General features: G+C 38.5%; 2 protein-coding genes across 2 annotated transcripts in view; one reads left to right on the top strand and one right to left on the bottom strand.

Annotated features, from left to right (window-relative positions):
• The window catches only part of evplb (envoplakin b), a 24,017-nt gene extending 14,950 nt beyond the window's left edge, over positions 1–9,067 (top strand). Inside the window, exons 12-22 of the mRNA XM_084387402.1 lie at positions 1–42; positions 262–356; positions 1,965–2,137; positions 2,554–2,732; positions 2,807–2,945; positions 3,848–4,041; positions 4,144–4,294; positions 4,758–4,841; positions 4,929–5,033; positions 5,122–5,214; positions 5,366–9,067. The exon at positions 1–42 is cut by the window's left edge and continues 113 nt beyond it. Of these exons, the coding sequence (XP_084243528.1) occupies positions 1–42; positions 262–356; positions 1,965–2,137; positions 2,554–2,732; positions 2,807–2,945; positions 3,848–4,041; positions 4,144–4,294; positions 4,758–4,841; positions 4,929–5,033; positions 5,122–5,214; positions 5,366–8,848 (4,738 nt within the window). The 3' untranslated portion in view covers positions 8,849–9,067. The remainder of the gene's footprint in view (positions 43–261; positions 357–1,964; positions 2,138–2,553; positions 2,733–2,806; positions 2,946–3,847; positions 4,042–4,143; positions 4,295–4,757; positions 4,842–4,928; positions 5,034–5,121; positions 5,215–5,365) is intronic.
• Positions 9,068–9,807: 740 nt separating this feature from the next.
• sphk1 (sphingosine kinase 1) overlaps positions 9,808–27,500 on the bottom strand; it is a 28,646-nt gene continuing 10,953 nt past the window's right edge. Inside the window, exons 2-5 of the mRNA XM_084387653.1 lie at positions 21,975–22,124; positions 19,086–19,180; positions 18,896–19,011; positions 9,808–12,881 (exon numbers count right to left, since the gene is read on the bottom strand). Of these exons, the coding sequence (XP_084243779.1) occupies positions 12,176–12,881; positions 18,896–19,011; positions 19,086–19,180; positions 21,975–22,124 (1,067 nt within the window). The 3' untranslated portion in view covers positions 9,808–12,175. The remainder of the gene's footprint in view (positions 12,882–18,895; positions 19,012–19,085; positions 19,181–21,974; positions 22,125–27,500) is intronic.

The following is a 27,500-nucleotide window of genomic DNA, read 5'->3' as shown; positions in this document are numbered from 1 at the left end:
GATCCCTCCGCCAGATTCAGACGCCATACACAAGGTGGACAGGTAACAAAGCACCTGAGACACTCACAGTTTTATGTTATGTTTTGTATTTTTATCATTGTGTTATTGGTGTTTTTTAGTCATTTTGTTGTAAAGCACATTGGTCAACTCTGGTTGTAGTAAATAGTGCTATATAAATAAATTTGCCATTGCCAGTTCTCTCCCAGTTCTCTCCCAGCTGCTTCCCTTTAAACATCCCTGTGTTTTCTGTCTTGTATTCAGTCTGAGCCAGGAATTCTCCGATCTGAAGAAGACAAGGTCGGCTCTACTCGCCCAGGCGAGGACGCCCGTTGAATTTGTGCAGTTCGTCAAACAAGGTCAATACAAACACTGTTTCAAAGCAGCTTTACAGAGAATCATGATGCTGATCTTTATAATAGCGGTAACACTTTAGTTTAGGGTCCAATTCTCACTATTAACTAGTTGCTTATTATCATGCATATGACTGGCTTATTGACTGTTTATTAGTACGGTTGTTCTCTCAAAATAACCCCCGACAGACTGGGTGATGAGGACACCTTTCATCAGCCTGAAGGGGTTTATTCTGAGATAACAACCGGCTGGATGTACATTATCCCGCTTATTACACGGCTACTTGCCACAGAAGTAAATAATTGCACAAAATACTGATCTGAGTTGAGATATTTTATTAGGTCTTTAAAGGCAAAGCTTCCGCGGAGAGAGCAGTTGCAGTTTAAACTATAGTTTAAAGTTAAATAAATACAAGTTTAAACTAGACGGACATTTAAGGGATACGGTTTACAGTCATACCACTTATTACACAGCATTTCGCCACATAAATAATTATGGAGATAAGAGATATTGATTTCAGATTAAACTGTTTTAAAATTGTACCTGTTTGTATCCTAATCCAACGGTGTACAAAACAATAGTCAAAATGGCCGAAGCTGCGTTTGTATGAAACGAGAGAGCGAGTCCTCGATACTGGATGGCATAATTAAATAACTGTACACAAAATATTGATTCGACTGAGTTTTATTAATTTATTAGCTCACCAAATGCAAAACTTCCACGAAGAAAAAACGTTCCTAGGAATGTATTACACTGCTGACTTAAATTACCTGGATGAGCCTGAGTTTCTGTTTTGAGCGGTTGTTATCTGGGAATAATATACTGCTGGATGACACGATTGACCAATCAGAATCAAGAATTCCACAGAGCCTTGTAATAATAGTTAGTTCGCAGGGAGAATTGGACCTTAAACTAAAGTGTGACCATAATATGTTCATGCCTTATAGGCACATTTATCAGATTAGAGCTGGGCGATAATAATATAGTTATTTTTGTCAATTATATAAACCATACATTTGTTATATAGCAGTGTATAAACTAAAACTATTAAAAACATTTTTGTAAATTTAAATAATTTAAAATAAAATATAATTGTTAGTTGAAAAATATTGCCTTGGTAATATACTGGAATAAGTTTAAGTTTACTACACTACAATGATTAACTGGAAATAAAAACTAAAACTAACTAAAACTAAAACTTACATAAATTTTGCCGGAATAGCAATATAAAAAAAAAAAACGAATAAAATGACAAAATCACTCAATGAAATAAAAAAATGAAATGTTAAAAAAACGAAAGAATTAACAGCTAATTCAAAATATTAATAAAACTAAAATAACACTGCCATATATTAATCGCTTTGTGTGAGTGTACTATATATATCTGGGAAAAGTTGGATATGCTTACAGTATAATCTGTAATCAATTCATTATCTGGTTATATAGAGAATTATGAAACCTATGAGGGTGTGATAATTTATAACAGTTTGATGTAGTGCAGCAGCTCGACCAGCTATACTTTGGTAAAAGATTATGACATTTTTGTGCACAATAAGACATTTATCATATTAAATTTGAGTCGTAAATTATTATTATTTTTCTTCTCCCAACAGTCGCGGTGGCCACCGTTCCCGACAGCGCGAAGGCCGGCATCATTGACAGCCGGCTGGACCAGATCTATTCAGACCTGCTGAAGTTAGAGAAAGACATGCAGAACCGGATGAGATCTCCTTTAGATCGCGCCGCTCCCGTAGGAGACCTGTCCGCCAGAATCAGAGACCACGAGGTGAGAAGGGTCCAAACGCAGCTTTTATTAGGGGTCATCCACAATCATGATCCATATGACAGGCAAGGATCTAAACCACAGGGTAGACAATCCAAACAATAGCAGAGTCCAAGATACAGGCAAACAGGAAAAACCAGGCAGAAGATCAGAACCAAAGCATACAAGACTTCGCAATGAGTCCGTGAAAACACAAACGAGTTAATCACACACTTGGATAAGTAATGAGACCATAATGAGTCCAGGAGTTAACACCAATGAGTTAATGGTGGGAAAGCAAATGAGAAGGGAGAAGGGCCATCTAGTGGAAGTCAAGGGCACTCCAGCTGGTGGATGTAACAGAAACAAATGTAAATTTCTCTCTGTGGATACAACGGGTAGTATAAAACATTGACAATCATTTGGTTTGATCGCTCTAGAGTTTTGTCGTGACTCTGAAGAATCTGGAGGCAGAGAAATCATCAGCTCAGAGGGACATCCAGCCCCTGATATCCCAGAAACCCCTGGGGCCCACCACGTCCTCACTGCCTCTGAAACTGAGCAAAGTCAACAACAAGATCGAAGACATAACCGCCCTCTCTGATCTCTACACCAAGAAGTAAGAAAAAATGCCTCTTGCAGTAAATCACAGAAATTGACACAGCATGGTTTTACATGGGATTATTTCCTCAGGGCCACATCTTCCATGTTCCTGGAGAAGCAGATCAAGAAGGTGGACGGCGTGTTGACCGCATTGGAGGATCAGCTGGCTGAAGACATCGGCCTGTTGGACAAACCCAACGCCATCCGCATCCACTCCAGTGAGCTGCAGGTACACACTCTTACACACACACCTTGCATTCAAAAACATTCAAAACTGGATGACAAACATTTGAATGGTAGTGCATGATGCGATACACTCAGTCTTCTGATACCTTACAATAGATTTGGGTGATTGAGACCAAATTAGAAATTTAAGTCATTATTAACTCTTTCCCCGCCAATGTTTTTTTTGCATTTTTTTTAGCATTTTTACAAAACTTTCATAGCCCCAAGAATATTTTGTTGTACGATTATCTGAATATGCAATACATCAAAAAAACATAAAACTGTTTTATTCTAGCTTCATGCATTCTTTTTTATCAACACATGAATGTGGATTTTTAAGTTTCTTAAAAAAAAATTTGAGCAAAAAGCTGAGAAAATCATGTTTTTGTCAGAGACTACATCCAGATCGGATTCAGAATGATGGTCAAAACACAGATGTATTAGATTGAGTCCATTAACACCCCTAATGCTTCACAGTCCTGCAGCTCGTCCTGGGTCGACATTTCATTCTGTAACATTAGGCAGTTTTGTTTTATATGCTGATAATTGCGTTATTTTACATATGCATATGATTACAAATGAGATGCTTCTTCTCCTGTATTTTGAGCAGGAGATTCTGTACTCTTTCAGAAGATGTGTAATAGCGCCCCCTACTGTATAACAGTGAAAACACTGAAAGCCGGAAGATTCAGTCAATGGCGGGGAAATACTAAATAAAATATTAAACATATTCCTTTTTAGATTTAGGGGCTGTTTACACCACACCGTTTTCAACTAAAAACGTAAAACTTTTTGTGCGTTTTGGCCGTTCGCAAATGGTTTGGATATGGTACAACTTTCTAAACAATCCTTCATTCAAAACATTGTAATGATGTTCCTGCATGTCTGTAATTGTTTTCTTCTTAGAAAATGAGTAAAGACGTTTCCTCCAAGAAAGACGACATTCAGCAGCTGAACCGTGAGTTGGAAGTCACAGAGCAGGCGTGCAGTTCCCTGCAGAAAGGCTTTCAGGAGTTCTGCCCTGATATACGCCACCAAGAGACCAAGGTCAAGCGCTTGAGGAATCGCTACTCCAACATCAACAGCCAGCTGCAGCAGAGGTCATATTCTTTTATATTGTGTACTGTTTGTTTATTGTTTACTTGGGGCAAGTACAATGCTTCAGATTTGTGAACTGTATTCGCAAACTTTTTACTTCACAGGGCTACTCTGTTGCAAGAGGCCGTCAATAAGAACCAGGAATTTCACAGCGCCGTCCAATCGCTCAGTGCTTACCTCATTAATATGCCGAACAACAAGGTTCAGCCTGGTGAAAGTGTGTCGCAAGTCTACGCCAAGCAAAGCTCTCAAATGGTCAGTATTAAGTTTTATTGCCACAAGTTTGAAAATTTTATAAAAAAAAAAATCTATATATTTTTTTTATAAATTGAAATATTAAATATATATAGCATTTGTAAATATTTTAAATAATTATTTTAACTTTTTTTTTTCTTATTAGTAGTAATAGTAGTAGTAGTAGTTTTCTTAAATATTTATATTAAATATTTACCTTAAATTATTAATATTTATTATTATTAGTAGTAGTAGTATTTTGATATATTTTAAATGTGATCTCATGTACTGTAATTTTTTTTGATGTGGAAAAAATTCAGATAACTATGATTTAGTTTTTAGTAGGTTGACTCTTTATTTTTGCAATTCTGTTAGTGACACTAGTGGTGCCGAAATGACATGCATCACCTTTAAATATCTCAGATACAGTGGATTTGGGGAATTTAGTGTAATACCTACTCTGTAAATTTGTTTTTGATTGCAGAGAGCAGTTGAAGACATCAAGAGAAAGCAGGATGATGTAAACCGGATCATCAAACTTTCTGGTGATCTACAGAGTCTTCTTAACGTGAGTTGGCCATTTTGAACTTGATCACTGCGCATTTCAAATGTCAGTTGCATTAATGCAAATAGTCTATTGTTTTTGTGTCTCCAGGAGTATGATATGAATTCTAATAAATACCGCAGTGCATTGGGAAAACCAGAAATAAATTTTCAAAGTCGTGATTACCTTACCCTGGCTGAAGCTGTGGAAAAGAAGGTATTGTAGGCTGCTTTGCCATAATGACCAGGATATACTTATTGTTTACGTACATTTCCAAATATCTGTATAATTGATTACTTCTTAGGAAAGGGATGTTGTGAACCTTTACTCTGAAGTGTCAGCGCAGAATGATCAACTCCTGAATCAAGTGATCTTGGCCAAGGACCTCATCAACAAGGTACAGAAACTTCAATATTCATTGGAATAAAAAAGTTAATGCTTCTTACAATATTTGCAGTCTGAATGGTCACCTAAATTTCTTGGGTGTAAAGCTACAGCGAACGTCTTTATTTAATCTGAATGAATCTTTATTTCTATCCCATGAACAGAATGAAGAAATTGTGAGCCATGTGGTAGTAAAGCAGCAACTGCAGTTTCAAAGTCAGCAGAGAAACATGGACGAATTTGACGGCCTGAAGCAAGAGCTTACTGACGAGATATCTCGCCGCGCTCATGCTGAGAATGATCTAGCGACCTACAGGAAACGGATGATGTCCCTAAAGAGTCGGAGAGGTGTGGAGCGAGTGGAAGAAAAAGAAACTGTGCATTACTACCGTGATCCGAAGCTGGAGGCCGACTTGGAAATGCTGAAGAGGAGGATAACCGAAGAGATCAATAAACGATCCGAAATGCGCACAGAAATTGAGATTGTCAACAAAAAAATTGTCACTCGTGAACACGAGGTTATCGAAGTGAAGCCCAGGCTGGTGACAAAGGTGTTTACAGAAATTGAGCGTGATCCCAAACTGGATGTGGAAATGGCGAGGATCAGGGAGCTCATACTCAAACTAAGGGAGGAAATTCGAGTGCATGAGAGTGAAACAGTTCATATGAGAACAGAAGTTACTGTACTGGAGCGCAAGATGCCTGTGATAAAAGAGAGAAAGATCCTGAAAGAGGTTGTGAAGCTAGAAAAGGACCCGGAAATGCTGAAAACTGTGATTAACTTGAAGAACGAGATCTCGGATGAAGCTATCAGATGCAAGAACCTGAACGATCAAATATTCCAATTTAGGAGTCAGATCAATAACCTGGAGAGGATTATTCCCACCATACAACCAAAAATTATCATCAAGGAGGTGAAGAAGGTGGAGCAGGATCCCGATCTCCTACAAGAGTCCAAGACCCTCCGTGTAAGCCTGGAAGAACTGATCCGAGAAAACAGTATTTTGATCAAAGAGTTCTCCAGCCTTCAGCTCCGCTTCAGCCAAGTGGAGACCATCAGACAAAAGGTAGAGTTTAATGAGATCATCCATGAGATCTACAGAATCGACCCTGAGACGGAGGTGGAACTGAAACGTCTGAGAAATGAGCTTCTCGAAATAAGCAGACGCCGTACTAGCATTGAGAATGAGATAAACGTGATCATGGTGGATCTGAGGACTCTGCGTGCCGAAAAGCCCAAGATCGAAGTGAATGAGGTCACTCGAGAGGTGGTGAAAGAAGAGAGGAGCCCTGAGATCGTCAAAGAACTTAAGAGGTTGAATGAGCAACTTACCATTTTGCGGACGAACTTTGACACGACTATGAGTCGGGTGACTCGTCTGCGGAAGGACAGAGATGAGTGGAAGACTGAAAGATCAAAGGTGGAGACCAAAGTGGTGACCAAAGAATTTATCAAGTATGAAAATGACCCTCTTCTGGAGAAGGAAGCTGAACGTCTAAGGAGGGAAGTACGTGACGAAGTTCAGCGGCGCCGAACGGTGGAGGAGAATGTGTTTGACCTTCAAAACAAGTACATTGTGATGGAGAGACAGAAACCAGAGGAAAGGGTCGTGGTCCAAGAAATTGTGCGCCTCCAGACAGATCCCAGTCAGATTCTGGCTCACGAGAGGTTAGTCAAGACTTTGGAAGAGACTGTCAAGACTCGTCGACAGCTGGAACTGGAGGTGCAGCAGTTGAGATCTCTAGTCCTGGAACTAGAGAAAAAACTGGAACTTGTGGATCGGCAGAAGAAGATCCTGGTAGAGACAGAGCTGAGACAAATCAAGGCTAGAATCTATGAATTTGAAACTTGTCCAACGCCTGTTGAGGAAAAGATTGTTATTGAGGAGGTTTTGAAAGTTGAGAGAGACCCTATAATTGACAAACGAATCATTGAGTTTCGCACTCACATGGACAACGAGGGAGCCAGCATTTCCCATCTGGAGAGAGATATTCGAAACCTCAAAATCAGGATAGAGTCCCTGACCAAAGAGAAATCTGTTGAGAGGATCATCCATAAAGAGATAATCAGAGTTGAGAAGGACCCAACGGTGGAGGCAGAGAGAGAAAGCCTTAGAGCCCAAGTCGCCCAGGTAAAGAATGCCAGGGCCCTCAGAGACGAAGAACTTCTGCGGCTCAACAACAAAATAACTCGAATTCAGACAACCAGAACAAATTTCTCTCAAGAAGAAATCACCTTGATTGCTTACAGGGATAAAATTAAGAAAGAGCAAAATGAACTTCTCCAGGAGTTGAGAAGACTGGAGTCTCAAAAGCAGGAGATCACCATAACTTTCCAGCAGCAATCCAAAATCTTGAGTGAGAGGAACCAAGTCAGCAGGCAAAAAAGCATCAAGATGGAGTCTGATATCCAGCGCCTGGAGAGAGAAATCCTGGAGGTGAAAGAGCAAATCAACCTGCGGGAAAGTACTATCATAGAGATCCAGAAAGAAGCAAAGGCATCGCAACTTTCAGAGACAAACACCAGGGAGACCAACGTCTCCACCAAAATCACCATTCTGGACCCAGACACTGGCAAAGATATGTCACCCTACGACGCCTACGTCGAGGGTCTGATTGATCGCAATCAGTACATCCACCTCCAAGAGCTCGAGTGTAGTTGGGAGGAAATCACAACCACCGGTCCTGAAGGTGAGACGATGCTTCTGCAAGATCGTAAAAGTGGAAAGCAGTTCTCCGTCAAGACGGCCCTGCAAAATGGCAGACTGACCCAGTACGACCTTCAGCGCTACAGAGAGAGCAAAATGTCCATTTCAGAGTTTGCTCTTTTGGTTGCAGGGGAGAAGAAATCCGCATCCTTCCCTGCAACACAAACACAAACACAAACACAAATAAAAACTAATCAGACACTCCCTCCACCAAGCCCCAGCTACAACTCCTCCACTCTGACCCGCCGCTTGTCTTCCAGCACCAGCAGCTTGAACTCACACTCTCAGCTGACCACCAGTGGGGATGAACTCTACCCGATTTCTGGCATTCTAGACCTCACCACAGAGAGCCGCATGTCTGTCCGAAGTGCCCTAACACGCAAACTGATTGATCAAGACACAGCGATGAGGCTTCTGGAAGCTCAGGCTGCCACTGGAGGTATTGTGGACCTGAACAAGAAGGACAAGATCTCCATTCACAAGGCGGCAGAGCGTGGATTGATCGATTCCAGCCATCTTAGTAAACTCCTCAGTGCTCAGAAGGCCTTTACTGGTTTTGAAGACCCTGTGTCCAAAGAGCGTATGTCAGTGGGAGAAGCCGGTCGCCAGGGATGGATCCCTAGTGACAGTGCCACGTGGTTTATGGAGGCTCAGCTGCTTACTGGCGGACTGGTAGACCCGAAACGAGCAGGTCGGATCGCCCTGCAGAATGCCGTTGACGCAAAATTGATCGACGCATCCATGGTCAAGCGACTTCAGGATGATTCGGCCTCTGTGAAGAATGTGATTGACCCCATCAAGAAGGAAAAGATCACGTATAAGGAGGCCATGGCTCGATGCAAGAGGGATCACAGCACAGGGCTGCTCCTGCTCCCAGCTGCCTCCAATGACACCGTAGACGCAGCCTCCTATTCCAGCTACAAGTTCTCCAAATATTAATACCACAACATGCAACAATGATAACAGATTTAAGTGCTGTATAGCAAGGGACTTTTGATTCTAGGGGGTTTTCCATACCCATATTTATATATATATATATAAGATAAATAATCTCTGGAGCCTTTAATGTCATGCTGAGGTGTTTATCTTTTTTCCTGTCTTTGTTTTTAGCATGTTTTTTCAGTTACTTTTTTATTTTCTGATTCATCTTGATGAATGGGCGGAATTGCTTTTTGGACTTCATATACAATAAAATATACTATTTCATATATACCTAAAGCGACTGTCTCTGGAATGTCTATGTATTTCTAACTAGGAAATGTGAATATCTACAGTAAAAATCGCTCTATGAATGATAGAGATAAGTCTTGTTTACTTGATGTAGACCCTCTACAGTAGAGTTTGATAACCCCTGGGGGTTTGCGAGGGAACTGCAGGGGGTTTGTGAGTTTAAGCTTAATTAAATCATTATAAAAAAATAATAATTTAGAATACAACACTTGCAAAAAAAAAGGTGACGTAGTTAAACTGCATGTCATGCATTAGAAAACCATGAAAATGCAAATGTTGTTAAATTATTAAAGTATTATCTTCAAGTAAATATTTTAGGTCAAAGGGTTTCGGCTGACAAAAAAGTTTGCGAAATGAAGAGCTAAACACAATTTTGCTACATAATAAAAGATGAAGGCCTAAGCACTAAATATTTTCAACCAAGAAAATGCCAAGAAGCATTAATTTCCATTCCGCTTATAATTCCACATTTATGAACTTAGACATAAGGACAACACATATACACATATAAATGCACACACATAAATATGTTTACCATCTGAAGTTTTGTTAATATTGTGTATCTTTATTTTTTCATACAAATGTATGACTTGGAAAAATATATTACTTATATTTATATTTATATATATATCTCAAGTATACAAAGTATACAGAGAATGCAATTTTAATATCACAGTAACAGTTGCAATCATATGCACATTTCTGATTCGAAAACAAATCAAAGCACTTTTATTCCCAATGTTTCTGCTCTCCACAGAATCCCTTCTGGTCACATATTGTGCAAAACCCGAATGTCTCAAAACAAACAAACAAACAAAAATGATCATCCATACACAAATCAACTACACATGTTAGCAAATTTCACACTAACACATGTAGATCATCTATACTGAATCTGTCCATTAGCCTGCATCTGGCTGGTCCGTACAAGGTTGTTACAAAATGTTCAAGTTTGTGAGAAAAAAAAAAAGCAAATTTAAATAACTATCATTGAAAAACCCATATTGATTCTTTGCACTACTACTCAATATAATTTATGCAAATACTTGCACTTCTAACACCCAGAACATCACTACCAGATGAATATTTTATTAACCTCAATTTCACAATAAAGTGAACACAGGGGTGATTTTAAGCTCAAGCTTTGGTTATGAGAGGATGTTTATTTAACTTTTAACCCTTTAACTAATGACATCACCCAGGAAGTGACATCATCCTGGAGAAGAAACAGCAGCACAAACATAAGTAAGTGTTATCATTGTATTTAGTGTATTCTGTGATGGTATTAGTTGGTTAGTCTCTCTCTAAATGTTTCATCTTGTTCGCTAAAATTACATAAATCAGTTAAAATAATATCAAATGAAAACGACCTTCAAGTTGACGTCCTCACGTAAGCGACTTTAGCTTTAGCTCGTTATGAACATCCTGTTGATTTACTGGTTGGTTTGTAAATAAAATTGTAATGTAATAATGATAGATGTGTCTTTTAACTTTTAAATTTCAACAGTAGGCTACAATACATTTAGTGTAGATTTAGTATGCCGTTGATGTAAAATGCAATGATAAAGTGTGACCAAAATTTCCCAATATTCTCTGTTTTAGCACATGAGCAATAAAATACACAGATCAACCACCAGTTACACACATAATATGCATGATTTGTGCTTCATTTTGTTGCATTATATCACTAAAAACCTTCCTGTATTTGTCAATCAGAGAAAAAGAAATTCCCCAATGCATCCATTTCATTCTGTCCCAAAATCACATGAAAGCCACAACTGTCATTATGATTTAGATTCATTTTAAGTGGGATGTAATTTCCCAGAGGATCTTAAGGCGGCACATTAAAATGCTCTCTTAAATAATAAAAAACAAAACATTTGCTTTATCATAGAAAAATAAAGACGAACAGCGATATCATATGTTCAGTGTTGGCACTTCTGAAAATCAAGATTGGTGCATCGCAGCAGCATAAACTCCAGCATTATACAGATGCTCGCGCATCAGAGGCCGGGAATCTCACAAGGCCTCACCCCAAAAACAGAAGAAATTATTACAAGTTCATTATTAGATTTCAAAATGAATAAATAAATGTTAATTACTCCGCTGTAAAAAATGCAATACGAATTTGCAGTTAAATGGTCAGAAAATAATGTCACAATGTAAAAAATCTTAATGGTTGTCTTCATTTTCCATTTTCCAAATTTGACCTGGACAAGTTTTCAGATGCACAAGCATCAGAGATGAATCTCATCAAATCTGTTCAGCTCATATTTCAGCTCATATTTTTAGATTTGAAGTGGATATTTTGTATTGTGTAGTTTTGTCATAAAAATATGTTGTTTACAGTGCTAAACTGACATGAAAAGATATAATGTAAAAAAATAAATAATAATTCTTCAGATTTTTGGGTTGTAATGTAACTTGGACATGTTGTTTACAGATGCTTATATTTCACCCTAAAAAGAAAGGGACAAATAAAAGATTTTGCGTAAAGAAGAAGTGGATAATTAGAAGTGGATTTTTTGCATTGTACATTTTTTAAATAAAAATTCTGGTGTTTAATAAGTTTAACGGGCATTAAAATAATGTCACAATGTAAAAACAGTCAATTTTCTTAATGCAAAACAATTTTGTTAGATTTTTGGGTTGTAATATGACCTGGACATGTTTTCAGATGCTCATATTTCACCCTAAATATGAAATGAAATTATGTTTTCACATAAAGAAGATGAAGCTTATATTTTTTAGATCATATGCATTTTACACTGTGTAGTTTTGCACATACACACACACACACACACAAAAAAAAAAACGGGGTTTAATTTAATTAACTTCCATCTACACAATGTAAAAACAGTCCATTTTCTTAATGCAAAACATAATTTTGTATGATTTTTGGGGTGAAATGTGACCTGGTCATGTTTTTCGTGAGATTCCCTCAAAGTTACAATTCTTTAATAAAACAAACAACCAGGTGAAGTTCAAGTTTAGCAGTCGGGATTGTGCTTTAATAACAGCGCTGGGGTTCAGAGGTCACGAGGAGATGAGTCGGGCCACCCCCCTGTGCACCTGTGCCTGAACGGGCCCGTACTCAACGCGCTCCCCGTCCACCGTCATCATGCCGGCCGGGCTCAGCGGCTCCAGCCTCAGTGCTCGCGCCCGCCGGTACACCAGGTGTGGGCAGCCGAGGTCCAGGTGCGTCCCGCTCTGCATGGCCCGGAAGAGTCTCAGCAGGGCGGCCCGGGAGATCCCCGCCGTCACGTAGAACAGGTGCATCGTCCCGTCATCGGAGCGAGCGTCAGGAGCCGCCATCAGATCCTCGCTCAGGTGCGACTGGAACATGGCGAGCACCAGCACGAACTCGCGCTCCTCCACGAGGGTCCAGTCCTGCGGGACGGGCTGGTCGAGCGGGACCAGCAGGTGGTCGAGAAGCTTGTTTTCGTCGGAGTGTGTTTCCGGCTGGTTTTCGGCGGGAAGGAAGGCTAGTTTTCCCTGATAGACCCGTAGGGACGCCAGGCGCACCAGCGTTCCCAGGAGGAAGCGCAGATCTCCGATCTGCCGAAACTGCTCGCTCTCGATGTCCACGTCGGCCACGAAGCCCCAGGCCAGCGAGAGGAAGGAGAAGAGGCGCGCGCCGGAGGACAGGCGGATGGAGATCAGGTCGAGCGCTGAGGTCTGGCCTTTACACAGCTGGAAGCCACAGCTGGTCAGCAGATCTTCACCACACACCGGAGACGCACTACAGACACAATATTAATATTCAATCAGTCATAAGCCCTATTCCGACGGGAAATTTCAGTAAAACCAGCAGAAGTGGGAGGGGTAACTCGATTTCTCCTGTCGTCATGTGTGTATTACGTTGCTTCCTGATATCACATGCGCAAACACCTATATTTATATATATAAAACAACTATGTCCCGCTGAACGATGTATTAATTAGGCTAACTTCAGATTGGATTGTGTTGGTAATAGGCACTTATCTAATGCTTAAAGGGATACTCCACTTTTTTTGGAAATAGGTTCATTTTACAACTCCCCCAGAGTTAAACAGTTGAGTTTTACCGTTTTCAAATCCATTCAGCCGAACTCCGGGTCTGGCGGTACCACTTTTAGCATAGCTTAGCATAGATCATTGAATCGGACAAGACCATTAGCATCTCTCTCAAAAAAATGACCAAAGAGTTTCGATATTTTTCGAATTTATTTAAATTTATCTATTTAAAACTTGACTCTTCTGTAGTTACGGAAAATGAAAAGTTGCGATTTTCTAGGAACTATACTCTCATTCCTGCGTAATAATCAAGAAACTTTGCTGCCGTACCATGGGTCCAGAAGGCGTAATGATATGACGCAGCGCTTGAAAATAGGTCTAATAGGTTAGACAAACTTAGTCCCGGTCACGTTGGAAGTTACCGAGCTGGGAACTATTTTCAGGCGCTGCGTCATTTCATTACGCCTGCTGGACATGGTACGGCAGCAAAGTTTCTTGATTATTACGCAGGAATGAGAGTATAGTTCCTAGCCATATCAGCCTAGAAAATCGCAACTTTTCATTTTCCGTCGGTCTAAGTACACGATGTAACTACAGAAGAGTCAAGTTTTAAATAGGAAAAATATCGAAACTCTTTGGTCATTTTTTTGAGAGAGATGCTAATGGTCCTGTCTGATTCAATGATCTATGCTAAGCTATGCTAAAAGTGGTACCGCCAGACCCGGAGTTCGGCTGAATGTATTCGAAAACGGTAAAACTCAACTGTTTAAATCTGGGGGAGTTGTAAAATGAGCCTATTTCCAAAAAAAGTGGAGTATCCCTTTGAAAATGTTTCGTGCCTCTAACAAGTGCTTTCGATCTTCTTTCTGATCTGAATGGTGTGTGGAAAACACTTGAGTTTTGCCACAGACTCGTCCCAGCGTCTAGAACGCAACTGAATGCTTTTTCAAGCGCCTCCATACTTGAAAAAAACGCAGAAAACTACTTTTAAACAGGAAATGAAAATATTTACGTACATATTTACAACAGGTGTATTCGCACGGGATTAGTATCCTGAGGTAATTTTTCCGGACCTTTTTACTGAAGGTAAAAGCCAGCGTAATCTTTACTGACATTGTCCCTTATGATTACTGAGATGGCACATTCGGATGGGAATAAAATCACTGAGAAGCCCTGGTAATTATATCTTTACCCCACCTCTCCATGTTAAACTAGTTCTGTCCGGATAGGGCTTGCAAAACCTGTCACACTACAATCAGAGGTCAGTGATGTTTACTGGATAGAAATTATGCTCCAGGACCAGAAAATAAAACACACATACTTTCACAAACGATACAATAAAACACTGACAGCCAATCAGAATCCATTCTAATTCAAGGGCTCGCGCATTTAAAATGGCAGACGACACTGTGGAGAAGTTAATCACCGAGGTCCAGAAAGATCAAGAAAATGGATATGGAAAACAATCGTTCATATGCTCTGAATAAACGGTGAGAAGTTTTACCTCAGGTATCCAGTGCTCGTTTCGACAGCATTGTCTTGCTTCCTTTGAAGTTGCGGTGTTTTTATTCCTCTATATTGACTATGTCAGTTAAATTCACTGTTCGATTTTTAGCTCGATTACACGCTTCACTCTAAACACAGCATGCTGAGGACATCTACTGGTTAAAGCTGTGTAAATGCAACAACAACAGCAAAAACAATGACACTTTGAAACCGTGGCGCGCAAACTTAGAATAACAGACCGTTATCGTTTGTTGGTGTGGACGCAAATATAGTTATCGTTATAGTTATCGTTCTTGGTGTGAACGGCCATTAACTCCGCCCACTGATGCCTGGTTGGGCCAGACAAAACATTTCTTATCAATGTTATTTACTCTAAGTAAAAATAGCCATAGATGGCCATTCTTTGCAATAAGTGTAAATAGAAGTTAGATGCTATTTATATTTACACATAGTGGCAGATACTGTTTGCACCTCAGTGCTGTTTTACATTAAATGGCATGCAATAACGTATAGTGCAAATGATTTGCACTTAGAGCAAATAGCCGCTGCCTATTTATGTACTATTATATTATGTATTAATTTTTTATTTTATTTTTTTACTTTACAGTTTTCATTTTAGTTTCAGTTTTAGGTATGTTATTTTGTTATGTGCTTTTTTCCCCTTAAATATTTAAATTTAGCTTTCATTTATTTGTAAGTACTTTTTTTAAGTTTACGATTTTCATCTAATATTTATATTTTATTTCAGCTTTATTTCGATTATCAAAAACAGTTTTTTAAATAGTTTTAGTTAACTATAACAGTCGATCACAGCACAACTTTTAACACTAATATCAATGTTTATGAAATTAAATATTGACATAAAACAGCCTACTTTTACAATTAAAGCAAAGTGAACCTTATAATATTAGTGTATGTCAAAATATTACGCATTACAGTTATTTTATTATTGTTTATAGGCTATAGCTATAGTAAGCCTATTTGTTAATGTTTTTAATTCATAATTTTTTTTATTTCAGTTTTGGTTAACAATAAGACTGATATAGTCGATAGTCTGACAGATGAACACGTGAATGGGGGAAAAATTAAATCCCAACAATGTTTTAGCTTCTTTGCCTTAAGTCAGGCCACAACCTGGGCCATAATGCAAAGCACATTTAATATTAAACAAACAGGAGATTGGCGGGACGACACGACATCCGTCATGATTTCTCGCATTCATTTCCGTAAGTTTCTATTTTTCTCTGCTTATAAATAACTGATGTTGAAATGGATAAATTGGAGCATGGATTTAAAAAAGTTATTATCGACATATGCGCGGTTCTACTAATAAAAATGATCGTGTTGAAGCATAAACAATGTGCTCTATTTAATCAAGCTGTAAAATTGTTCTTTATGCACAGTCTAATCCCCAATAGATGGCGCTTGTGCTTCGATAATAAAAGTCAAGCGGCTAAACAACAAAACTGCGCGCGAGTGGACAGATTGATTATTGAGAGGTGAATCAATCATTTCGCGTGTGAATCGTGTCCTGATGTATGTCTGCGGTCTGACTGATCTTCATGAATAGAAATGACTCTGTTATAGTGAGATTAGAGTCAGCGTTTGTCTCCAGAGCGAGTATTTAACCTATCACCTGCTTTATTCTCCTGAATCCAGCAAACATCAGCTCTGACTGGATGTAACAGAAGTCATTAGCGATTCATTATTGCTTTCGTTTGTTTCCCCTCTCTCAGCAGAACCGAACTTTTATTCTTTTGTGGAAAGAGATGATGAGTTTAAACCCTTAGAGATCCAGCTCTCTCGCATTGAAACACGGAAATGACTGGAATAATGACTCGTCTCTGTAATGAAGTGCTTGCGTTGCAAACTTTAAATTGAACAGCAGAACATCCTCCATCTGAACGAGCACAGCTCAGGGCGACTATAATGGCGATTACTAATCCAAATGAAGCTCTGCATGAACACTGCACCTTATGGTGCGTACAAGTCATCTCGTAAAGATCGTATTTACGAGCTGAAAGCACATGAACGCCACCACAATGTCGTAAATACGAGTGGGAAGCTCGGGATTGTCTCTATAACCCCCGATCTTAACGAGTTGTCAGATAGAAACATATCGGAATAGCACAATACTTAAAGGTATTTAGCAGTGATATTGTCAGGCTTTTCTATGTACAGCGAAGTAAGCTAATTGCCTGCACAGAATATGATTGCATTTAGTGCATTATAATATAACAATGAAATAATGATAGCCTAAGCTTTCAGTGGCTTCATACATTAATCAAAAACATTAAAAAAGCAAAGCACATCTGATGCACATTTCTTTGTTCTTCATTTTTTAGAACTAGACTTTAAGAACCTTGCTGTATTTTTGAGTAATTAATTAAAGCTACACTGTGTAGGATTTACTCCCATCTAGCGGTGAAATTGTATGACTACCAACTGAATATTACTTTCTAGCCCCTCCCATTCCGAAGGCGTTTTAACTCCTACGGTGGCCGTATTATTTCAAATCTGCCGGCAGTCGCGAGTAATCTCCCCCTCGCATTCGTCACGGTGCCACTGAGTGTAAAAACGTGAAAGGCGAAGCTTGAATTGCAAGGTATGTCCCTCTTTGTCTAATGTATTTTCAAGATGGATGCGCAACATGGCTTCCGCCATTCGAGCGACTCGCTCGTATGTATTCTAAATGGCAGATTATACACTTACAAGAATAGGCAACTTAATTAGTTGGTTGAAGTGATTACACATTAATGAGAACGTATAATTTTGAAAGAACAAAGTGTTTTTTGCTAAAAATAAACTTAAAATATTACACAGTGTAGCTTTAAGAGAAAGTAAACCGCCATCTAACTCTGACGAAAGTGACTTGAACGCTCCTGCCGTCGTAAACACGACTTCCCACCTCGTTGTACGAACTTCCCAGGAGGACTTGAACACACCATTAGATCACAATCTGATATCTGTTCACAGTCTCACAGCTGAACGTTCTCAGAATGTTCTGTCAAGGTTCTCTCAAAGATTCGAAAAAACGTTATTCCAGTAACATTAATAGAACGTTCGTTTAAAGTTATCTGGGCTGAGTTTGTTAAAAGCATCGTAAGCCTAAGTTGATCGTAGAACAATAGCCACCACCAATGGTCTCTAAAATCAACTTAGGCTTACGATGCTTTTGGGAAACGAAGCCCTGGTCTTTAATTATGTTCTAAAACCTTCGCAAAAAAAACTTTATTTTTACATTGTTCATGGAACATTTGTTTCTGAAACGTTTTAGTTGGATGTTTAGCCTTTTTAAATGTTACTACTTCATATGCTAGCTAGTACTTGTTTCAGAATGTACAGAGAAAAAACGCTTTTAAAACATTTAAATACTGGACTTTTTGAACATTGAAGAAGAAAAAAACGAAGAAACAGCAAACCACAACCATCCAATCAATTCCCCACAGACAGAATCAAGCCCCGCCCTACATTTGTTCTTGTTCGAGAAGCCGCTTCACTCGGATATACATCACAATAGGGAAGAAAATACCAGCAAAACTTCTGTTTCATGCCGACATTAATATATAAATATTCTTCAACATTAAAATCTAATTCAATCTAATCTAATTATTCGAAATCTAATTATTAAATATAGGCTCGTTTTCAATCATTTTACCCTTGCTGCCATCTAAAGCTCACATACATTTTTATTCTATCTATAGGCCCTATTTTTTATATATTTATATTCTATATATTTTTTATTTTATATATTATATGTAGTCTATAAACATGCAATCTAATAATTTAATAACACTGTTACATGGAATCTTTAGCAAATCTCAAAATGAATATGCATTTTTTCATATTGTGTGTCAAAAGTTTCAAAAGTGTGTGTTGTTGTGTTTTGTTGTGCTGTCTTTGACTGTGATATTTGCTCTGCTGTTTTGGTTCTTTTTTTGCTTTGATGTACTGGAGGACCCCCTCGAAAACGAGATGTTTCATCTCAAGGGGTTAATCCTCGCAATAAATATATGTGTATAAATAAAAATAAATAAATATTGTACATTATAATGCAGCATTTTAAATGTCTGGTTTATGTTTTATTTATACACATTGGTATAAAATTTTAACATCGGCCATAACTTGTCTGCATTTAATAGATTTCAGATCGAATACAAAAGCTGAATGTGGTTGGTCCCTTCACATGTCAATCAGAGGGTTTGTGGGTGGGTCTTGGCTGAATGAATGAATCTGATTGGCTCTGAATGCTCACCGTGTGTAGTGATGGACAGAAGCAGCCAGTGCATTTCCTGAACCTCCAGGCAGGATTCCCAGAGGAGTCTGGATGGCCTTTTCCCAATCCTGCCTCTCCATTAGACCGTTCACCACCTAAAACACACACACATGAGCTGGACGGCACACACACACACACGCACACACACACACAAGCGTTCCTCACACACCTCAAACAGCAGCCCGTCTCCAGACAGAATCACTAAAGCGTCCCACTGCGTCAGGTCGGCGTTCCTCACCAGATCTCGAGCGTGATTCGGGCGCTCTGTATGGATCATACATCACATTTCAATCCCACGAGTCAGTTAATATACTTCAGTTAATGCACTTCATGAGCAGATTCTCTCTGCTACATTAAACACGTCTATTAGACCTGATGCTCCAGCAGAGAGAGATCTGATAACATGCTTCACAAAGCAGTCTTATCTACTATCATTGAGATATGGGTAGAGCTTTTATTCATATTAATTATTAACTATTTAACGAATTAACTATTATATTTTCTGTTTTCATTTTAATTTTAGTTTAAGTTTTATTATTTATTATGTGTTTTTGCGATTTAAATATATATTTTTTTCCAGTCTTAGTTTTAGCTTCAGTTGACATTTTAAGTAAGGAAACTTTATTTTATATATATATATATATATATATATATATATATATATATATATATATAAAATAATACTTTTATTGCATGAAATTGATCAAAGTTGGCAGTAAAAACATTTATAATGTGTCAAAAGATTTCTGTTTCAAATAAACGTTGTTCTTTTGAACTTTCAGTTCATCGAAGAATCCTGACAAATACATGTATCATGGTTTCCACAAAAATATTAATCAGCACACCTGTTTTCAACACTGATAATAATCATAAATGGAGTAATGATGAGTAATGATGCTGAAAATTCAGCTTTGATCACAAGAATAAATTACATGTTAACATATATTCATAGAAAACTATTTTAAGTTATATTAATATTTCACAATATAAATGTTTTACAGTATTTTTGATCAAATAAATGCAGCCTTGGTGAGCAGAAGAGCCTTCTTTCAAAAACAGAAATACCTACTGACTCCAATGATACATGTGTTTTTTTTACTAAACCTGCCATTGTACATTTTGAATATCATTGGCTCTTATGGCAACTTGCTTGTGATGTTCCTCATTTGTAAGCTGATTTGGATTTAAGCATCTGTTAAATTAAAAAAATGTAAATGATGCAGTTATATACAGTAGCAATTGATTTATGCATTGAAAAATGCATGAAACTCCTATAAAAGCATCACAGTGCAAGTAAGTCAGAAGCTTTAATCTTGTGAGTGTGTGTGTGTGTGTGTGTGTGTGTGTGTGTGTGTGTGTGTGTGTGTGTGTGTGTGTGTGTGTGTGTGTGTGTCAGGCAGAAGTCAAGATTCATAGTGACTGATTCAGCAGAAATGCCTTAAGCTGAGAGACTGCACTCACTCACACACACACACACACACACACACTCTCTCTCTCTCATTGGCTTCAGTGTGGATGTGGTGTGATGTGTTAATTAAGGGAGACACTTCACAGCACAGTGACTCATGTTACTGATCACACACACGTGCGTTTACGTTCAAACGGCAAATATCTGCTTCATTCCCTCTTAAATATAAAGCTTCCAAAAGGGTGTCTTCACAGTGATGTCATAGAAGAACCATTTCTGGTTCCCCAAAGAACCTTTCAGTGATCAGTTCTTAAAAGAACCATGTTTTCTAAAGAATGTAATCTAAAGTATCTTTCAAATTCACCCTTTGCAGGGAGTTTGATTGACAGACGATCTGACCAATCATAATCCACCATCCGCCGAATCCGCCATTTTTGTCCGACAAAGCAATCAGGAGAGTTAATAGATTAATGTTGGAGGATTTGAACTTGAAAAACCGTGTGTACTGACATCTTTCCACGGTTGAAACAACATTCCTTCTGATGTTCATTCATGTTTATTTGATTAGAAGGAAGAGATGATCGGTTCACGAGGAGCTTTAACTGAGACTCTACAGCGATCTGTCAGACACATTAAAGAGCCACAAAACTGTATTTATTGTTTAAATTTCTTTAAAAAATTACCAAATTTGAAAGTTGAGACTTTTTCACATCAAAAGTAACCTGGTCTGTCCTGTCTGTCAGCGTGTTGTCAGTGTCCTCTCTCCTCCGCGATGTATTTTTCACCGTGTGAGAACATGTGGCGTGAGAGATGCGTGGCTTGTCGGACATAGGTAGCAACAGTAACTAAAGGGGGCGGGTCTTTGCGAACGGTCAATTAAGAATCTTTAGTGGAATGGAAAGATTCTGTGGATGTTAAAGATTCTTCATGGAACCATCGATGCCAATAAAGAACCTTCATTATCTCACTATATAAGCTGGAGCACAAAGGGCACAGAGAGAGTGAATCATGCACAACTAACACACAAACACACACTGGACATTTGACTGATGGGTGTATAAATAGATCCATCAACACACACACAAACACACACACTATCAGTCGTAGCATCACTCAAACAGCTCTCTCTCTCTCTCTCTCTCTCTCTCTCTCTCAGAGGTAACTCTGAGTTCACAGTTTGACAGTGAAGCTCTTCATCTCTTGTCATTTCTGCTGCTGTGTTCAGTGTTTTTCACTCATATGTGACTGATAGTGTGATTTATGTATAAGGCAGCAAACTCTGTGATACAGGAGCTTGTGTTTGAGTCTATAGACTCTAAAGATGAAGCCCCTAAACAGATCAGCCGCTGTCATGGTGGAGCCACAGTGTGAGGAGAATGTTTTAACTTGAAAAGCACATCTGGTTTGATACCGACATCGACAGAACCAGAAGTTAGAGACAGTTCACCCAAAACGATCATTCCCTAATCATTTACCCAAATCATTGAGTAAAAAAAAAAACAAGTCATACATCGAGGATGAGCTGAAACTCCCTGCTGGCTGCAAATCATCTAATGCCATTCATCTACAAGAATGAATCAGTCTGTGAGAAATCTTCTCACACTCGTGTGTGTGTGTGTGTGTGTGTGTGTGTGTGTGTGTGTGACACACCTGTGATGACAAGTGTGTGTGGTATATCTGCCTCAGTGAGCATCCGCTGAACGTGGCCGTTATAGAGAGCCATCGCTTGGCCCCGCCCACTCTGAGGATTGACCAATACCATCACGCCACACGGGCGGCGGACCTCAGAGAACAACACACCTGAAAGAGAGAGAGCGAGAGAAAGATGTAAAGAGTCTGACAAACACATTTACATGCAGAATAAAAAATTAAATCACTGATCTGATCTGCACTTGAATGCAGAAATCACTCCTGAACTCAGTGGAATTTTTTTATTAAATTAAATTAGATTGTTAAATTAAATTATAAATAAAAACGAATACATTTTAAATCAAATTCGATTATAAAGTAAAACAAAAATGTTTTATAAAATAAAACAAATTTGATTATAAAGTACAACAAAATAAAATAAAACAATCATACAATAAATCGAAAAATACAATAATATTAATTCTAAAATAAGTAAATAAAAAAATGAATAAAAATAAATGTAAATAACAAATGTGATGGCAAAAGTGTAACCTGTTTAGTGTTCGCTATTTTAATGAAAACATTTAATGAAATATTGGGGACCGGACAGATATTAAAGGTTCTAGTATGACTGAACTGTGTGTGTGTGTGTGAGAGAGAGAGTGATAATTTGTGTGTGTGTACAGAATTAAACATTTAAAACATGTTTAACTGCACTTAAACTGTCTTGAGTTCGAGATAAATATCCCACATATTTTTTTTTTTTTACCATATTGAGTTCCCGAGGAAAAAAATGTATGGTATAAATAAATGTAAAAACACAAATTTGATGTATTTTTATTTACATTTTCCTTTTCTTTTCACGCATTACAGTGATTTCTCTATCAGATTGTCCAGCTAACTAATTTCCTCTCGGTCTGGTTGTTTTGACATCAGCAGGTTATAATTGGCAGTTGAGAACATGATTTTAACTGTGTGTGACACACACTGTGAGAGTAAAGCGCGTGCAGCCTCAGGCAGGATCACACGCCAACAGAGCCAGATAAACACTCACTAAACACACACACACACACACACACACAGATTCAGGAATGTATTGATCATTCCTCTGAGTCTGACAGCTTGTGTGTTACAGGAGGATCGCTCTAGGTTTCTCCCGGGACATTATTACCCAGCCGGTTCAGCTTGACGGACCTGCTTCCCCCGGGAACGGTTTAGATGTGGGACATTGTGAATATGTTATTATTTTTAATAATATTTTATTATTCTTGGCTGTGTCTGAAATCACCCCTTATACTCTAAATAGGGCACCATTTGAGGGAACAGCCATTTATAGTGGTGTCCGAAACCATAGTGGACGTTATCGAGTGCACTCATTCAATCCCACAATCCACTGCAATAACGGGTGTACATCCGATGTACACTCAACGGCTAGAGAATACCCATAATGCACTGTGAGACTTGAATGAATTCCCGTGTCTGACCAGAAGATGGCGCTTACAACTGAATCATCCATTCATTTTCCACACCGCAGGTCCAATGTGGGTGCAGCGTAATATCATACAGGTGTAAATACATTTTTACTTGATTTATTCAATTTGATTAATTAGGGTTATAGATGAACTGTATTAGTGGAGTAATGCAGGGAATAGGGAATGAGGGTATAGGGGGTAAATCGAACACTTCAGTGAATCCTGACAGGTTCGACGGCATCAGGGTGAGATAGAGCTATTTCAGGAGGAAGAAACACAGCGAGACGACAAACCCTCAGAAATAAAGAGCTCAACTGTCACAAAAGGGTTGAGTGTCTCAAACAGGTTGTGGTTCTTTAGTTTCACTGGAGCACAAATGATTCATGATCAGGTTTGGTTACCGCTCATCTATCCGGTTAAAGGAATATGTGAGGCATTTCCTTTCATTTTGAGCTGATTCATTCATACTCTATATTTTGAATGTGTCTTTGTTAAGGTAATCTTCCATACAAATAAATGTTTATATATGGTAGTATCTATAGGCAAGGCCGCATTAATGCACGGGCTTACCTGGGCTGAAGCCCAGGGGCCTCCCAAGTTCAGGGGCCTCCCATGTTCAGGTTCATTATGAGCTGAAAAGGTCATATTGTTTTGTAACTTGTCAGATTTTGTCGCTGTATGTCGCTAGTCTCTATACTGTGAAGTCGCTTGTGGGCGTTGGTAGTGCTGTCGCTCTGATGTTATTGGTAGACTGTTCGTCTGGCCACATCTATACAAAACACCATCACAAGTGATACAACTATATTATTTTAATTTGACTAGGAATTAGGCTCAAATGAAACAGTATGCTGTTGGGAGAGTGTTTTTATATTACCACACAGCAGTGTTCAGTGGATTAAATAATTTACTAGATTAACGATCGATCAATCTACAAATTAAACTCACTCATACTGTCATAAATTACTAAAACGTCATCCGAATTTGACAAATAATCAATTTTCTTGTCCCTCATAGTCAACATAACGCAGGGGAAACTGTAAAATGAACTGCAGCAGTGCTAAACTTGCATCATAAAACTACAACACTCGAACTATAAATGTATGAATTAAACTCACTGAGACTGTCGGCAGTTTCTTTTCCATGCATCATTTTATTATATCCATGTTTGTGGTTAGTCACAGTCAAATCATATAAAACAGTGAAATCGCCCTTGAACTCTTCTGTCTTGCCTGCACTGCACTGCACTCGAGACGGTGACGGGAGCTGAGCTCCACTGAAAGGCTTCTTTCCTATTGGTTGTCGCTCGCGAAAATCGCTTCTCATTTGCATAAAGTAAAAATTTAGTTGCTGTGTGTGCTTGTTAAATAAAGTGTCTTGTGTTTATGCTCAAGTGGGCTCAGTGATATGTTAATAACAATATTATGGTGTTTTCTGGCTCAAAGAGGGAAAACTCACTGTTGTAGGTCTCGAAAGAAACTAATGCATTTTGTGATGTAGATTACCTAGATATTACACTTTTTTTAAATGAGACTCTATAAATCGAGGGGATGGATGGCCTACAAAACCTCTCAGCCCCGGGGCCTAACCTCTTCACCTGCAGAGTCCTTTAATTGCCTGACTGCGACGATTAATTCCATTTCCTGTAGAAATGAATTTAGAATATTGGGTGATTTTAATATAAATTGGTTTGATAAGTCTTCTAACATAAGAAAAACATATACTTAATAGTTAAAATTTTACGCAAATAATTAATGAGCCTACTCGAATCACCCCTAGAAGCCAATCGTTGCTTGACTGGATACTTGTTACACACCCGAACAGAATCATAAGTTCTGGTGTTATGTCTGACCACTCAATTGTCTACTGCATATGGAAAATCAAACTTCCTAAATTGCCACCAAGACTTATCAAAATTAGACAACATAGGAAATTAAATTTAGATATATTTATTAATGATTTGACTGCTATTAATTGGGACAGATACCAATTCATACCGGGGGCCCTATTTTAATGATCTGAAACGCAAGTATCAAGCGCGAAACGCAAGTAACTTTGTGAGCGGATCTCGGGCGCTGTTGATATTATACCGGCGGGATAAATGACTCTTGCGCCCGACGCAAATCTAAAATGGGTTGGTCTGAAGTAGCTACATTATTCATAGGTGTGGTTTGGGCGTAACGTGAAATAAACCAATCAGAGCGACATCTCACATTCCCTTTGAGAGCAGGCGTGCTTGTTCCATGGCAGGTTACTATTATAACGGCGGATTTGCCAGGCAGACGCACACCAGGAGCAGTTCACAGCCGAGGAGACCGACGTTCTCGTCAAGGCCGTAAAACACAGAGAAGTGACATTGGGGATGGGAGAAACCCACTCAAATTAGCTTCGGTTAAACAGGCGTATAATAATTTGGGTAAATGTGTAAGCTAGACTTATGCCTATTTGTTCACATGTGTGTTAGTATTTTTCCTTGTAATAATGTATGATTTGCAAAAATGAGAACTGCTGCTTCTGTGTAGATGAGAGAAGCAAAGTGTATGTGCGTTGTGCACACGCTACATTGATTATGGCCAAGCATGCGCCCTTAAAATAGCATATGAATAACATGCGCAACGCGCCACTGACTTTAGACTAGGTTTTTCCTGGTCAGTGGCGAAATTGTTTTCTAAACCTGCAAAATAGCACCAGGGAACGTTTGCGCCAAAACACGCCTCCTCTTTTTCGCTGCACCGCCCCCGGGAGCGCAAGTTCATTCCCTAGTTTACCGGCGTGCGTCTGTGGACGGAAAAGTCCGCTGTGCGCGGGTGCAAAATAGGAATGATAACTCGTAATGCTCGTAATGCTAAATCAACTACTTTAGAGAATGTCTTTAAGAATCCTAAGCAATTTTGGAAGAAAATCAAAACTATTATTAATACATCAGATAAACACTGTATTAATCAAATAAGAGTTGCTGATACAATACTACATGACTCTTTATCTATTTCCCAAGCATTCAATCAGCATTTCTCCTCGGTATGTTCTAACTTATTACCTAACTCTCACTTGACTACAAGCTCCTTTGGAATTGCATTACCCCGTTGCAGTTCTTTTTCTTTTAGGAAAATTTTACCAATTGGAGTTCAGAATGCCATTAATGATCTAAATGTTAACAGTTCTGCTGGACTTGATGGGATAGAAAACAGGTTTATTAAACTAGCTTCCCATATCCTTATGTATCCACTTGCTGATCTATTCAACATGTCTTTGTCTTTGAGTTACCAGCTATCTGGAAATGTGCATGCATCACACCAATCCATAAAAATGGAGTTGTACTTGACCCAAACAACTATAGACCTATATCTATTATATGTTCTATTGCTAAAGTTTTTGAAAAATTAATTTTCTCCTTTTAGATAAGCTCCATGATATCGGCCTCTCTGAAAATACAGTTTTGTGGTTTAATTCATACTTGAATAATAGAAAACAATGTGTAGTCCTACAGGGAAGTAAATTGGATTTTTTGACTCAAGACAGAGGAGTGCCCCAGGGCTCAACATTGGGACCACTTCTTTTTTCTATTTATATAAATGATTTACCATCAATTTTGAATAACTGTTCTGTTCAACTTTATGCCGATGATACTCTCATATCTAAACCTAATCTACCACAACTTCAAGCTTCTTTTCAGTCTGACTTCATTATCCTTCAAGATTGGCTTGTACATAATAAATTACTGCTTAACAAAACAAAGTCCTATTATATTATCTTTGGCACTAGACAAAAACTCAAATCAAAATCTGGTTCCTGTGTAATAAACTGTAATGATGGCTTTTCTCTGCATAAAGTTGATAAGATTAAATATCTTGGTGTATGGCTTGATACTGAACTCTCATTCAAATTACACATCGAGCAAGTGTTACGTAAAGTGAACTTTGGAATCAATATTTTATTATATCGTGCTCGGAAATTGCTTTACGCGCAGTGTTCGTATGAAACTTGCCTCTCAACTTATACTTCCAATTATTGATTATTGTGATGTTGTATACCAAAATGCATTTAACTTAGACCTTGTTCCACTTAACACAGTATATAA

The sequence above is a fragment of the Rutilus rutilus genome, assembly GCF_951802725.1.
Source record: "Rutilus rutilus genome assembly, chromosome: 1".
NCBI classification, from domain to species: domain Eukaryota; kingdom Metazoa; phylum Chordata; class Actinopteri; order Cypriniformes; family Leuciscidae; genus Rutilus; species Rutilus rutilus.
This window is presented reverse-complemented; position numbering and strand designations above follow the sequence as displayed.